This window comes from Diaphorina citri, unplaced genomic scaffold (assembly GCF_000475195.1).
Source record: "Diaphorina citri unplaced genomic scaffold, Diaci psyllid genome assembly version 1.1 scaffold1390, whole genome shotgun sequence".
Lineage (NCBI taxonomy): Eukaryota > Metazoa > Arthropoda > Insecta > Hemiptera > Psyllidae > Diaphorina > Diaphorina citri.
The window spans coordinates 61014-73496 of NW_007378816.1; the positions used below are offsets into that span (position 1 = coordinate 61014).

Consider the following 12483-nt stretch of genomic DNA (forward strand, 5'->3'; position numbering starts at 1 on the left):
GGGAGGGAAATGGCTAATGACCATGTCATTGTCTCCAATATCAGTAATAACACTAATGACCTAATAATAGGTGATATTGTAAACATACACCTATGTCTTCTTCAATTCACGATAAATCATCATTAAAATGTTCACTCTGAAAGAGGTCAATTGGAAAAAGCGTGGTGTTAAGTAACTAAATACTTTTATAGTGTTCGGTCAAACGGCACCTTTACTATAGGTTCCTCTATGTTTATAGTAGTTCATAGTGGTTTTCAAGCTTTTCTGCCCAAGAACCAAAAGGTCTAGAAAAAATATTAATAATATCCGAATAGGTATAGGTACTAAGCGAGTAAATGAGGGTCAGGAATTTCATTTTAAGATATATCGTCTCTAGTTCCAATTTCAAAATAGACTAGATTTGGTAAGCTTCACCTCTAATATGGATGTTAAAGGGCCATTTCGGATCATCAGTCATTGAAGACCGCTGCTCTGTCATAACTAATATGAATATGGATAAAACCACATGAGCCCCCACATGATAATTCAATAGGCACTCGCTCTAGTGGTACTTAACAAATAGAGGCACCCACATAATCTCCGCCAATCAAAAACCTTGCCCGGGTAGGAACGGTACAAGTATTGTTCTATATTCTTGGTTTAATTACGAAAATTACACTGCACTAATAAATACGGACAGCTTCAATGCACAACGGCCTTGTCATAATAAAATATAATGTGCCTACACCACCAGAAACGAAATCTGAAACACAACATCCAGGCTGAAGAGCTGACAGCACAACGCTCCATTGTCAAACATTGTTAGTTATCAATGAAATCCCACATTGAAAGTCCGATCGATTGAAAACTGCTCTCTTGATACTCCCCCTGAACTTCGTATAACCCCCATTACCTTTACCTTAGCATAGGTAATACCATATAGCAGTACCTACCTCATTACATGCAATCAGCCGGTCGGGACTTATTAAAATAAAAAAGGCATGGGGGGACTACGTTTTTTTATATTTTTTAACTGCTGTATTTTTATTTTCCTCTTCTTTTTAAGTTCTTTTTATCCTCCTCCTCCTCCTCTTCCTCCTCCTCCTCCTCCTCCTCCTCCTCTTACTTTTCCTTCTTTTTATAGCTTTCCAAGTGGCCAGGTTCTCCAGAAGGAGCTCTTCCACCCAACCACTCTCTGTCCCTTTCTTTCACACGGTGAACTCCTAAGGTTCTTCTTCTTTCCTCCACTTTTTTTCCAGCGAAAATCTTCTTCTTCTTCTTCTTCTTCTTCTTCTTCTTCTTCTTCTTCTTCTTCTTCTTCTTCTTCTTCTTCTTCTTCTTCTTGAGGTGCCGTCTCCGTTCCGGAGGTTGGCAAACATCATGGTTATTCTACACGTTATCCATAACGTATAGAAGTATTAGATTGAGGTGCCGTCTCCGTTCCGGAGGTTGGCAAACATCATGGTTATTCTACACGTTATCCATAACGTATAGAAGTATTAGACTTCTCCTCCTCCTTATCTTTTTCTTCTTCTTCTTCTTTTTGCTTGTTTACTTGGAGGAAAATTATTAATTGCAGGGTTGTGCAGACTATTTATTCAGAGGGGTGTTGGGTGGCAGCGGACGAGCTTCTTCTTCTCCTCCTCCTCCTTCTCCTTCTTCTTCTCCTTCTTCTCCTTCTCCTTCTTCTTCTTCTCCTTCTCCTTTTCTTTTTCTTCTTCTTTTTTTGCTTGTTTACTTGGAGGAAAATTATTAATTGCAGGGTTGTGCAGACTATTTAACCAGAGGGGTGTTGGGTGGCAGCGGACGAGAAAAACATACGGTACATACGTGGAAATGGGAAATGAGAAATACCTAACGACAAAACGAGTAGGTAGGTACATGGAAAATTATAATTTGTTGAGAGTTTGAACTCCAATTAAAATCCGATTCGAAATTTGCCAGGCTCCAGGCTGGCTGACTTTTTTTTATTCTTTTTCTTCTTCTTCTTCTTCTTCTTCTTCCTCCAACGATTTTATATCTACCTAGGGCTTAGGTTAGGGTACCTATTTGTTCAACAAATCTACACTAAGTTTCGAACGGTTAGGCTAAATTCGATTAAACTAGTCCGAATTGACTGTACAGTAGACGCAACTTCAAAAGAAACAAGATCGAAGAGCCCTTCGCTTAGATTTCAGAGAAAAGCCATTTCCCAATCTCTGAATAATTCAGGATGTGAACGAGACAGAATTTTGGATCACAAAATTAAACGAACAGTCCACGGGGCAAAGTGTGACGGTATTAGTCGGTGGCCTAACGTCAAAAAAGCTGCATTTCGTCAGGAAAGCACCAAATTTGGCATGGACCTTTATTTGGACCATATAACCAGGCTCCAGGCTGGCTGACTTTTTTCTTCTTCTTCTTCTTCTTCTTCTTCTTCTTCTCCTTCTTCCTCTTCTTCTTTTTTTTCTTCTTCTTCCTGCAACGATTTTACATCTACCTAGGGTGTTTGTTCAACAAATCTACACTAAGTTTCGAACGGTTAGGCTAAATTCGATTAAACTACCTAGTCCGAATTTGACTGTACAGTAGACGCAACCTCAAAAGAAACAAGATCGAAGAGCCCTTCGCTTAGATTTCAGAGAAAAGCAATTTCCCAATCTCTGAATAATTCAGGAGATGAACGAGACAGAATTTGGGATCACAAAAATTTTCTTTATACTGCTATTGCCATTCGGCGAAAGCTAAAGCCGCTACAACAACAACAACAACGAAAGAGGCTAAGGGACCCTCAAAGGCACAGGTAATCGGGACCAAAATTAAATGATCAAAGTTCTTTTATAAGTTGAAACACGTCCACACTTCGAACTCTTTTCATTTCACCTAAATCCATTGGTTGTACAAACCTAATGTACTGGTTGTACAAACCTACATCATATGGGTTACAAACGATGTCGACCCACTGCTGTTGACTGGTAGTGTGGACGCAAATTATGATTTCGATTCCATCGATTTCGTTCAACTGATGTGGTATAGACTGTAGACGCACCTTTCGATTAAATGAAAGACGAGTAAGCTCGGCATACCATTCGAGAACAAACACAAATGAAGAACCAATCAATAGTGACACAGAAAAAAGCAACTCTACATTTTTATTTAGTTTTCCCCCCTTTTGCAGAGAAAGTTGAAATTTGCTACGGATGAGTTATTTCAAGTATAATTCCATCTCATATAAAAGCACAGAGAAAAGCAATGTTAGTTCACACCCATTGTTCAAGTTTATCCTATTAAACATTTAACATGTTTTGCTTCCATTGTTTCAGTACAATAACTGGATTAAGCTCCTTGTCTTTTCACAACCGGCATGCTTTGAAAGTCCTAACCAATCCTAATGGGACTTCCAAGTAAAGGATTTGTCGGATTTAACTAAGAGTATAAATAAGGCTCTAACCATGTCCAGTATGACCACTAAAACTATTTGAACTTTGAATCGAGCTGACAGAACTATTTAATAATGAACTTGAAAGAGTACAATGCTACCTAAGTAGACCTAGCTAATATGAATATGGTAGTATTAAAAGTGACCTATGAAGCTATGAAGTATGAGAGATAATTAGAGCCAAGACGTTTAGAACCAAGCATGTGATAAAATGATAAATATCTCTAAAATAGATATGAGGCAATAGATATGTGTTGGAATATTAACTAAAGCTGTCAACATCCATAGCAAGGTAACTGTATCAGACAAGCTAGACATAATTCTATAGTTTACATATTATTAGGACCTTATCAAATAGTTCAGAGGTAAGTATCTCAGTGCTTACAACTTGCAACATTTGTTTTACAAGTGCTTTTTGGTATCTAGCAGGTCGAATTTGAATTTTAGCCAAAACCATGTCAGAATACCCTTGCATTAGGTACTCACCTCTAATCTTGTAGCTTTGAGGCCTGGCCCCGAAGTAGTATAGAGTCAGTTGATCACCTTAAGAATACCCTTGCATTAGGTACTCACCTCTAATCTTGTAGCTTTGAGGCCTGGCCCCGAAGTAGTCTAGAGTCAGTTGATCACCTTAAACAGCTTAAACTTATCATATGTGATTTTCTTCGTGTCATGCTTTGTAATAGTATTAATAGACTATTTGGGCGGAGTTCTTACTCTTCCGGCATCAAGGTTAATGCCTCAAGCATTTCTGACCACACGAAATATTTTATGTATAAATAGATTTTGTCGAAACTCAATTTGTTTTCAGGGAGTCGAACCTGCGAGCTTTAGGTTAGAAGGTGTGGGTGTGGCACCAGACTTGAACCTTTCTCCTTACGCGAGTAACCCTAATGATATCCAACCGAATAATTCTGGACCTGTATGTATGAATGAACCCATACCCCACAGGCAGCATAACCGGGACCTTGCTTACAATATGTGAATAAATTAAAATACATAATGGAATAATGTAACCAATATAAATCAAGCTCGGATATTGCAATTCCACCTTTACGTTTCAAACGCTAACTTATTTGGAACCTTGAATACTTTTCTCCTTTAGGTTTGAGATAGTGCGCCGAAAATTTCGGTTCATGTAGATAATACTACTCTCTAACAATAGACTGACATGTTGCAACATGCCGTATGCAACGTGGATAGGTATGTAAGTACCTAATTGTAAGTCAGTAACATAATAATATCTGAGTTTGAGAGCATTTCATATTTAAACTCCTTTACAAAGACAAGAACCTATGTTTAATCTTTGAGATTAGTCCATATAATGATAAACCCTAGATAATACTACTCTCTAACAATAGACTGACATGTTGCAACATAGGTACCGTATGCAACTTCGATAGGTATGTAGGTAAGTATCTAATTATAAGTCAGTAACATAATAATAATAATAATATATGAGTTTGAGAGCATTTCATATTTAAACTCCTTTACAAAGACAAGAACCTATGTTTAATCTTTGAGATTAGTCCATATAATGATAAACGATCAGGGTACTAATTTCAACCAAGGAGACAATTTTAAGTCTGCGAGGAAAGAAGGAAGACTGCTCTTTCCTTGACCTTTAGGAAAACCAAACCCATAGCACTCATATTTGCAGGAGTGGAAAGATACCCACCCAAACAGTGGTAAACACCTTGGTATTGTAATCTGAGGGTAATGATAAACGGTTCCAGCCAATATAGTATGTTAATCTCATTCATATTTCGTAATTTGGATTTCAGCTCATGTACGTATATTTTGGTTTATGTATTGGTTCTCAGACGCTCTTACTGTAAGTTACAGAAAATTCCTTTGATATTAAGTTCAATATTGCCTAATGGTTACTGACGATCCCATGGAGAAAAGTTTCTGATATTTCCCCCTGAACTTTCTATTCACACACTCCCTCGTAGGTACAGGTACGTTCGACTTGTTAAGGCTCCAGTGTAATAACACTCGTACATAATTCAGACATTCCTTTGTCTAACATAGGTTTGTTTTGGCCTTTGAGTTTTTTCGTGTATGTATAGATATCTGCTTACCTATTCAGTAGAGTGCTTTCTATATTCCGTTCGACCTTGCTTATCAATCCAATATTCTACCATGCTTTCCCTCTACCTACGGCCCCTACATACAAATCACCCTAACTATGAAAACAAAGCAACTAGAAAATAACTTTGAAGGTTTAAATATTGACATAGTGTTTTCTAGTTGAGGAGCTATGTGTATGTCGAAACCATGACGTCCGAACGTTCAACTTCAAATCGACGAGGTGAAGAAGTGAATCTATGTTGTCGAGGCAGTGTACGGTTTCGTCGACTGTTCCCGAAAAAACTTCTACCCCACCGGGAATCGAATCTGGGACCTCTGGCGTGCAAGCCCAGTGTGATACCCACTCGGCCACGGAGGTTGCTTTGTATGTTGATTTGTTGATGTTTGTCATGTTTGTACTGATACACGTATCGGTACCTGCCTATAAGCTAGGCATGAAGCACAGTAACGATCTACTCGACACTCGTATTTATAAAGAGAAGACGACACCAGACACTAGACACCATACTGTCTAGCTATTCTGACTTGTCCTCCACACAATCATCTTCACAGAAGTTGACCTCCCCCTCCTTCCCTTAGAAGACCTATGTTATCAAGGCAGTGTACGGTTTCAGTCGACATCGATCGACGGCGTCGACTATGTGTGGACACAGCTTTAGAAGAAGAGATATAGGAAACGTACAGGGAGAGCAGCACCCAGTCCTCTTGTATCTGCTGTCGACGATACTTTGACATCGCTGTCAATTCTATTGAATTATCATGTGGGGGCTCATGTGGTTTTATCCATATTCATATTAGTTATGACGGAGCAGCGGTCTTCAATGACTGATGATCCGAAATGGCCCTTTAACATCCATATTAGAGGTGAAGCTTACCAAATCTAGTCTATTTTGAAATTGGAACTAGAGACGATATATCTTAAAATGAAATTCCTGACCCTCATTTACTCGCTTAGTACCTATACCTATTCGAATACTATTAATTTTTTTCTAGACCTTTTGGTTCTTGGGTAGAAAAGCTTGAAAACCACTATGAACTACTATAAACATAGAGGAACCTATAGTAAAGGTACCGTTTGACCGAACACTATAGAAGTATTTAGTTACTCAAACACCACGCTTTTTCCAATTGACCTCTTTCAGAGTGAACATTTTAATAATGATTTACCGTGAATTGAAGAAGACATAGGTGTATGTTTACAATATCACCTATTATTAGGTCATTAGTGTTATTACTGATATTGGAGACAATGACATGGTCATTAGTCATTTCCCTCCCACACCCTCAACACCCCCTCACTTTCTTCCTCTCTCTCTCTCTCTCTCCCTCACTCACCCGTCTCTCTCGTCATAAAATGACCATCTCGTTTCTGGGTTGTTTCGTCTTTCCTGTAAGTCTCCATTTCCCTCCCACACCCTCAACACCCCCTCACTTTCTTCCTCTCTCTCTCTCTCCCTCACTCACCCGTCTCTCTCGTCATAAAATGACCATCTCGTTTCTGGGTTGTTTCGTCTTTCCTGTAAGTCTGGCAAATGAATATCCCTTAAAAATTTTGGTTTTAGTCTGATTTTTTGGCTGACGGCATGGAAGCTGTAATTATTGTCCTGTAATTTACGATTGAGGATAGACCGATGGAGCTCAGAAGTGTCTGTGATGACTTAGAAATCTTTGAATCCCAAGACCAGAGACTTTTAGAAAGTTCAAATAAGACCAAAGATTTTTACGGACAAGATCTTTTGAATGAACAGTTTATCCCATGTTACCTATGTACATACAACCTATGAAATCATCTCCTGTAATTTACGATTGAGGATAGACCGATGGAGCTCAGAAGTGTCTGTGATGACTTAAAAATCTTTGAATCCCAAGACCAGAGACTTTTAGAAGGTTCAAATAAGACCAAAGATTTTTACGGACAAGATCTTTTGAATGAACAGTTTATCCCATGTTACCTATGTACATACAACCTATGAAAATGAAAAACAACTAATTAATTGAATAAAAAAACCAGACAACATTGTTGGGTTAAGACATGGGATATTATTTTTATTATTATGAGTCTGGTTGCAATTTTATCACTGCGACCTTTATAGATCTATTGTGACCAAAAATATTATGTTTTAATTACAGTATAGAGCAGCGTATATGTTTGCCCAATCGAAAGCAACAATTGTCTGCCTTGATGACCACAGGTGAGGGAGGTAGCAGGCCAAGGTCATCATCTGAATCGGACAGCTGCAACTCATTTATGCTGAAAGTATCTGTCAGGGTTTATTTTAATTACAGTATGGAGCAGCGTACATGTTTGCCCAATCGAAAGCAACAATTGTCTGCCTTGATCACCACAGGTGAGGGAGGTAGCAGGCCAAGGTCATCATCTGAATCGGACAGCTGCAACTCATTTATGCTGAAAGTATCTGTCAGGGTTTGTTTGGTGTCCTTGGCGTGGGCACCCATTGAGAAGAAAGTTATCTCCTCTTCACTGAAACAGAAAACCATACACAGTGAAATAGGTCGAGTGGATTGGAACACATATCTTCAGGCTCAAATCAAAATTAATTGTTTCATTAACCATCAGTGCACATTGATAAATTCTGCTTAAGGACTCTGAAAATTACTAAACACTGGGCTATTTAGAGATTACAATATTATAGTAGGGTTTCAAGGAAGAATCAGCAACCATAGAAGGCAGTGATTTTTTTAGTCCGTCCTTCCTTTATCATTACAATAGTAATAAAAAGGTATAAGGGACGGACTATTGTATTCGCCTCGGTGTCGTCTGTCCGTATCTTCATTCATGATAATTTCTTTACTATAGATTGCTATAGGTCATATAGTAATCTGGTAGTATTGTGTAGTACGAAGTTCCATTCATAATTTTCTTTCTGGCATCTAGCAATTGGCGGTAAGACAAAATACTTTGCTAGGTGTGTAATTGACTGGGATATGTTATAGGTGTGTGTTTGTGTACATTGTTAATTACTGTAACCAGTCATTTATAAGGGTAGGTATGGCAGACCTTTCTCGTGAGTGTGATAAGACTGATTAATCTTTCTTGAATAAACATTTACTAAATCATAAATATACCCACCTAACTTCTGTTGGAAAATGGCATTGGTACTGGATTTTAGTGCTGACTTGGGCGAAGACAGAGGACTGTTATTGGTGGAGCTATCCGTAATCTGAAACCAAATCAAAATTAATTGTTTCATTAACCAGTTCACATTGATAAATTCTGCTTAAGGACTCTGAAAATTACTAAACACTGGGCTATTTAGAGATTACAATATTATAGTAGGGTTGTTTCAAGAAGAACTCAGCTAAACCATAGAGGCAGGGGATCTTGTCTTTTTTCTTCTTTATAGTAGTGGGTCTTATACCTTCTTATTAAATATTCTCTTCCAATCTAGGATTGATCACTGATCCAGCTGAAATCCGATTACAATGGTAGAGTTTGCCTTTGGCCTATATTGTTTCTCACGCTCCCATATGATTTTTTTCACACGTGTGACCCATAAACATCAAAGGGAAGGTCAGATAGTACTATACCAAATTGATTGCCATGAAATGTTCAATCTGGTACCTCGAATCTTGTAACCTCAATGTCCTAATTGGCCGACATTCCGAGTCCAATTTGACCGGAAGGAATTGACCAATAACCTTGACATTATGGAAGTTTTCCAACCTATAGGGTTACAGGGGAGCTTTGTGGTTTTCTAGTAACCAACTGAACACACCTCTGCATAGGAACATGAATTAATATGATTCAATGTATGGGAGCGGACTCAGGATGGCTTGTATATTGAGAAGATGCTTCAGTGAGATTATTCTTACCCACCTCAATATTGGAATGTAAACAAATGATTGTCTAGTCTAGTTGATATGTTTATTTTATGTTTAATTAATTAATTCAACATAAAATAAACAGATGTCTGGTTAATGGACATTGGACAATGTTAATCATTAGTAGGTATTTCTTTCTTTCTTTCTAATTATTTTATAGTTGGTACCTACATGGTACATATGTTACCTATGCGTTTTATGAATAATGTATCTATTCTTGTGTTTTCTGTTATTTTGTGGTTTACCACTTACTATCACCTTCATAGTTCCTTACTTGGACACAAAGGTCCACAACCTTACTAACCAGATGACTTTTAATAACAATAATGATATCACTGAGCGCTTAAAATGTAATAAAGTATCTGTATCGACTATTTTTGTCATATCGATACACATTACTACATTTTTCCTTCCATTTAATCAAAAGGAATTTTGACGTTAATTAAATAAAATATTGCTTCTATGGTATTAGGTACGCTGTATGACTGTCAGATATACGTCTAGGTACTATTTATCTACTTCTAATATAGCAGAGTCAGAGAGTGGAGAGTAACCCAGGCAAGTTGTAGCAGGCTATGTAATAATAGTATCATGGCTTAATAGAATATGTGTATCAAGGTTCTTTCATAAAGTTACTGCCGCGGGCAGTGCAATGCAAAACTTTGTGACCAATTTATTTATTTCTTTATCTCTAGGTCACATCTCAATATCTCCATATTCTAGAGCATGTAAATGGTTTTTTATGTATCGAAACCCATACATAGCGACGATGGAGGTAAACATAAACACACATAACACTAGAATGACTTAGATTCAAATTTATATTTATTTGCTTTGAATATATTCTGTGGGTAAACTGACCAGAGGATTTTGTTTTTAGCAACACCTCGTTTAAACTGGTGTGGTGGTAATTATTTAGATGCGATTTAATATGAAGTAATACATGGGTACTTACGTAGGCTATAATGATGCAAACTTCCCCCGCGCTCTAAAGTTCAAGCAACCTTATGCACTGTAGTGTAGCAAGTAGTAGAATACTTACTCATAGTAAATAACCTTATCACACCTACTGTAGAAATATATGTACATGAGCACCATGTATGAGTATGAAATGCCAAATGCCTGTATGTATGTATTTACTTACCTATGTAGTTGTCTTGTTAGTGTAGCAAGTAGTAGAATAGTTACTCCTAGTAAATAATCTTATCACACCTACTATAGAAATATATGTACATGAGCACCATGTATGAGTATGAAATGCCAAATGCCTGTATGTATGTATTTACTTACCTATGTACTTGTCCTGAATTGGTGGAGGTGCCTTTTGCTCCTTACTTAATTTCCAATAGTAGAGATGCCTCTAGTTCTTATCCTAAAACCTCACAGAAAGTCCCAGTCTCAATGTTAGCCTATACATGGTTCAAAGTGTCAGCACATATGTAACTATGAACTCGTATTAAATCTTATCTTAATACCTTCTCATATTCTTGGTCTTGAATTTGTGGTATATCTAAGATTTGACTTTGATACACATAAGGATCAACCAGGATGGGTAGAGATTCAAACCTATCATTACCTCACACTCTGCTATTCAAAGTGTCAGCACATAACTATGAACTCGTATTATCTCTTAATACCTTCTCATATTCTTGGTCTTGAATTAGTGGTATATCTAAGATTTGACTTTGATACACATAAGGATCAACCAGGATGGGTAGAGATTCAAACCTATCATTACCTCACACTCTGCTATGTTCATTTGATTCGGTATTGAGGAAGATTTGTATTAGGGTACTAATTTCAACCAAGGAGACAATTTTTAGTCTGTGAGGAAAGAAGGAAGACTGCTCTTTCCTTGACCTTTAGGAAACCAAACCCATAGCACTCATATTTGCAGGAGTGGAAAGATACCCACCCAAACAGTGGTAAACACCTTGGTATTGTAATCTGAGGGTCGGAAAATGAAACACTTATTTTGAAAATGCTGTGATTTTCTTTCGAGAATGATTTTGTTGATTTTTTCAGGAATTACCATACGCTCTCCACTTCACTCTGTTTTAAGCATTTAAGCCTTAAGGTGTGTCCACACATCGTCGACGCTTTCGATCGATGGTCGATCGACGAGGTGAAGAGACCTATGTTATCAAGGCAGTGTACGGTTTCAGTCGACATCGATCGACGGCGTCGACTATGTGTGGACACAGCTTTAGAAGAAGAAGAGATATAGGAAACGTACAGGGAGAGCAGCACCCAGTCCTCTTGTATCTGCTGTCGACGATACTTTGACATCGCTGTCAATGCCACTGTCGTCCATCATAATCCCGATGACAATCCACTGGCTGACATTAGTGGACCTGTGAAGCAGAATGAGTTGTTAAGTCGAGATTATAAATCTTGGGAAATAATAATAACATAGAAATAGTCTTTATTTATATTGCTCGAATAGGACTAAAGAGTCCCTTTACCCCCAGCAGTAGGACACTACTATTACTATGGTCATGCAGGGCCGTATTTAGAAGGCCCGGCCGCCACCCCCCCCCTCCCTCTTCGAGCTTCATTTTTCTCCTGTACTGTAGGCCAGACTCTGAAAATTTGGAGCATCCCTAATACTTTGTATTTTCATGATTTTGAGTCTTCATCTCTTCACTACCATTTAAATTTCCCCACAAAGTATTATGTACGTGTCAACATTATTTTGTTATTGGTTAATGCTTGATGCAATGCTGTATTAACACTATAGAGATAACATTTTCTTGTGACCTGTTTGACACAAAGGTAACCATCATTCGTACAAACCTCCAAAATTCAAGTTAATAGGTTACTAGTCTGTATTTTGTCTAATTGACGATCAGATATTGAATTTGATGGCACATTCGTTCTCTTTTGACAAAATTTTTGATGGCAAATTCGAGGAAATCGGGCTGTATCTCGTAAATTATTGGTGTAAAAAAAAGTGGATATAACTTTCGAATTTTTTCGATATTGGCTTGTTACAAGCGCATATTTCGTGAACCATCATTCCTAGAACCCTTACATGTACACCGATCGATTTCTCGTGAAAAGTTACATAGAAAAGACTCCTTGGTCATCTTAAATACCTACTCTAATGGAAACTCTTGTTGGAAAATAAATCATTTTGAAATATTTGG

At 37.7% G+C, this 12483-nt stretch overlaps 1 protein-coding gene across 1 annotated transcript in view; it reads right to left on the reverse strand.

The window, feature by feature from the left end:
* Nucleotides 1-12483, reverse strand: part of LOC113470094 — an 18595-nt gene extending 6112 nt beyond the window's left edge. Inside the window, exons 1-3 of the mRNA XM_026828277.1 lie at nucleotides 12437-12483; nucleotides 11571-11688; nucleotides 8583-8673 (exon numbers count right to left, since the gene is read on the reverse strand). Coding sequence (XP_026684078.1) covers nucleotides 8583-8673; nucleotides 11571-11651 — 172 coding nt within the window. The 5' untranslated portion in view covers nucleotides 11652-11688; nucleotides 12437-12483. The remainder of the gene's footprint in view (nucleotides 1-8582; nucleotides 8674-11570; nucleotides 11689-12436) is intronic.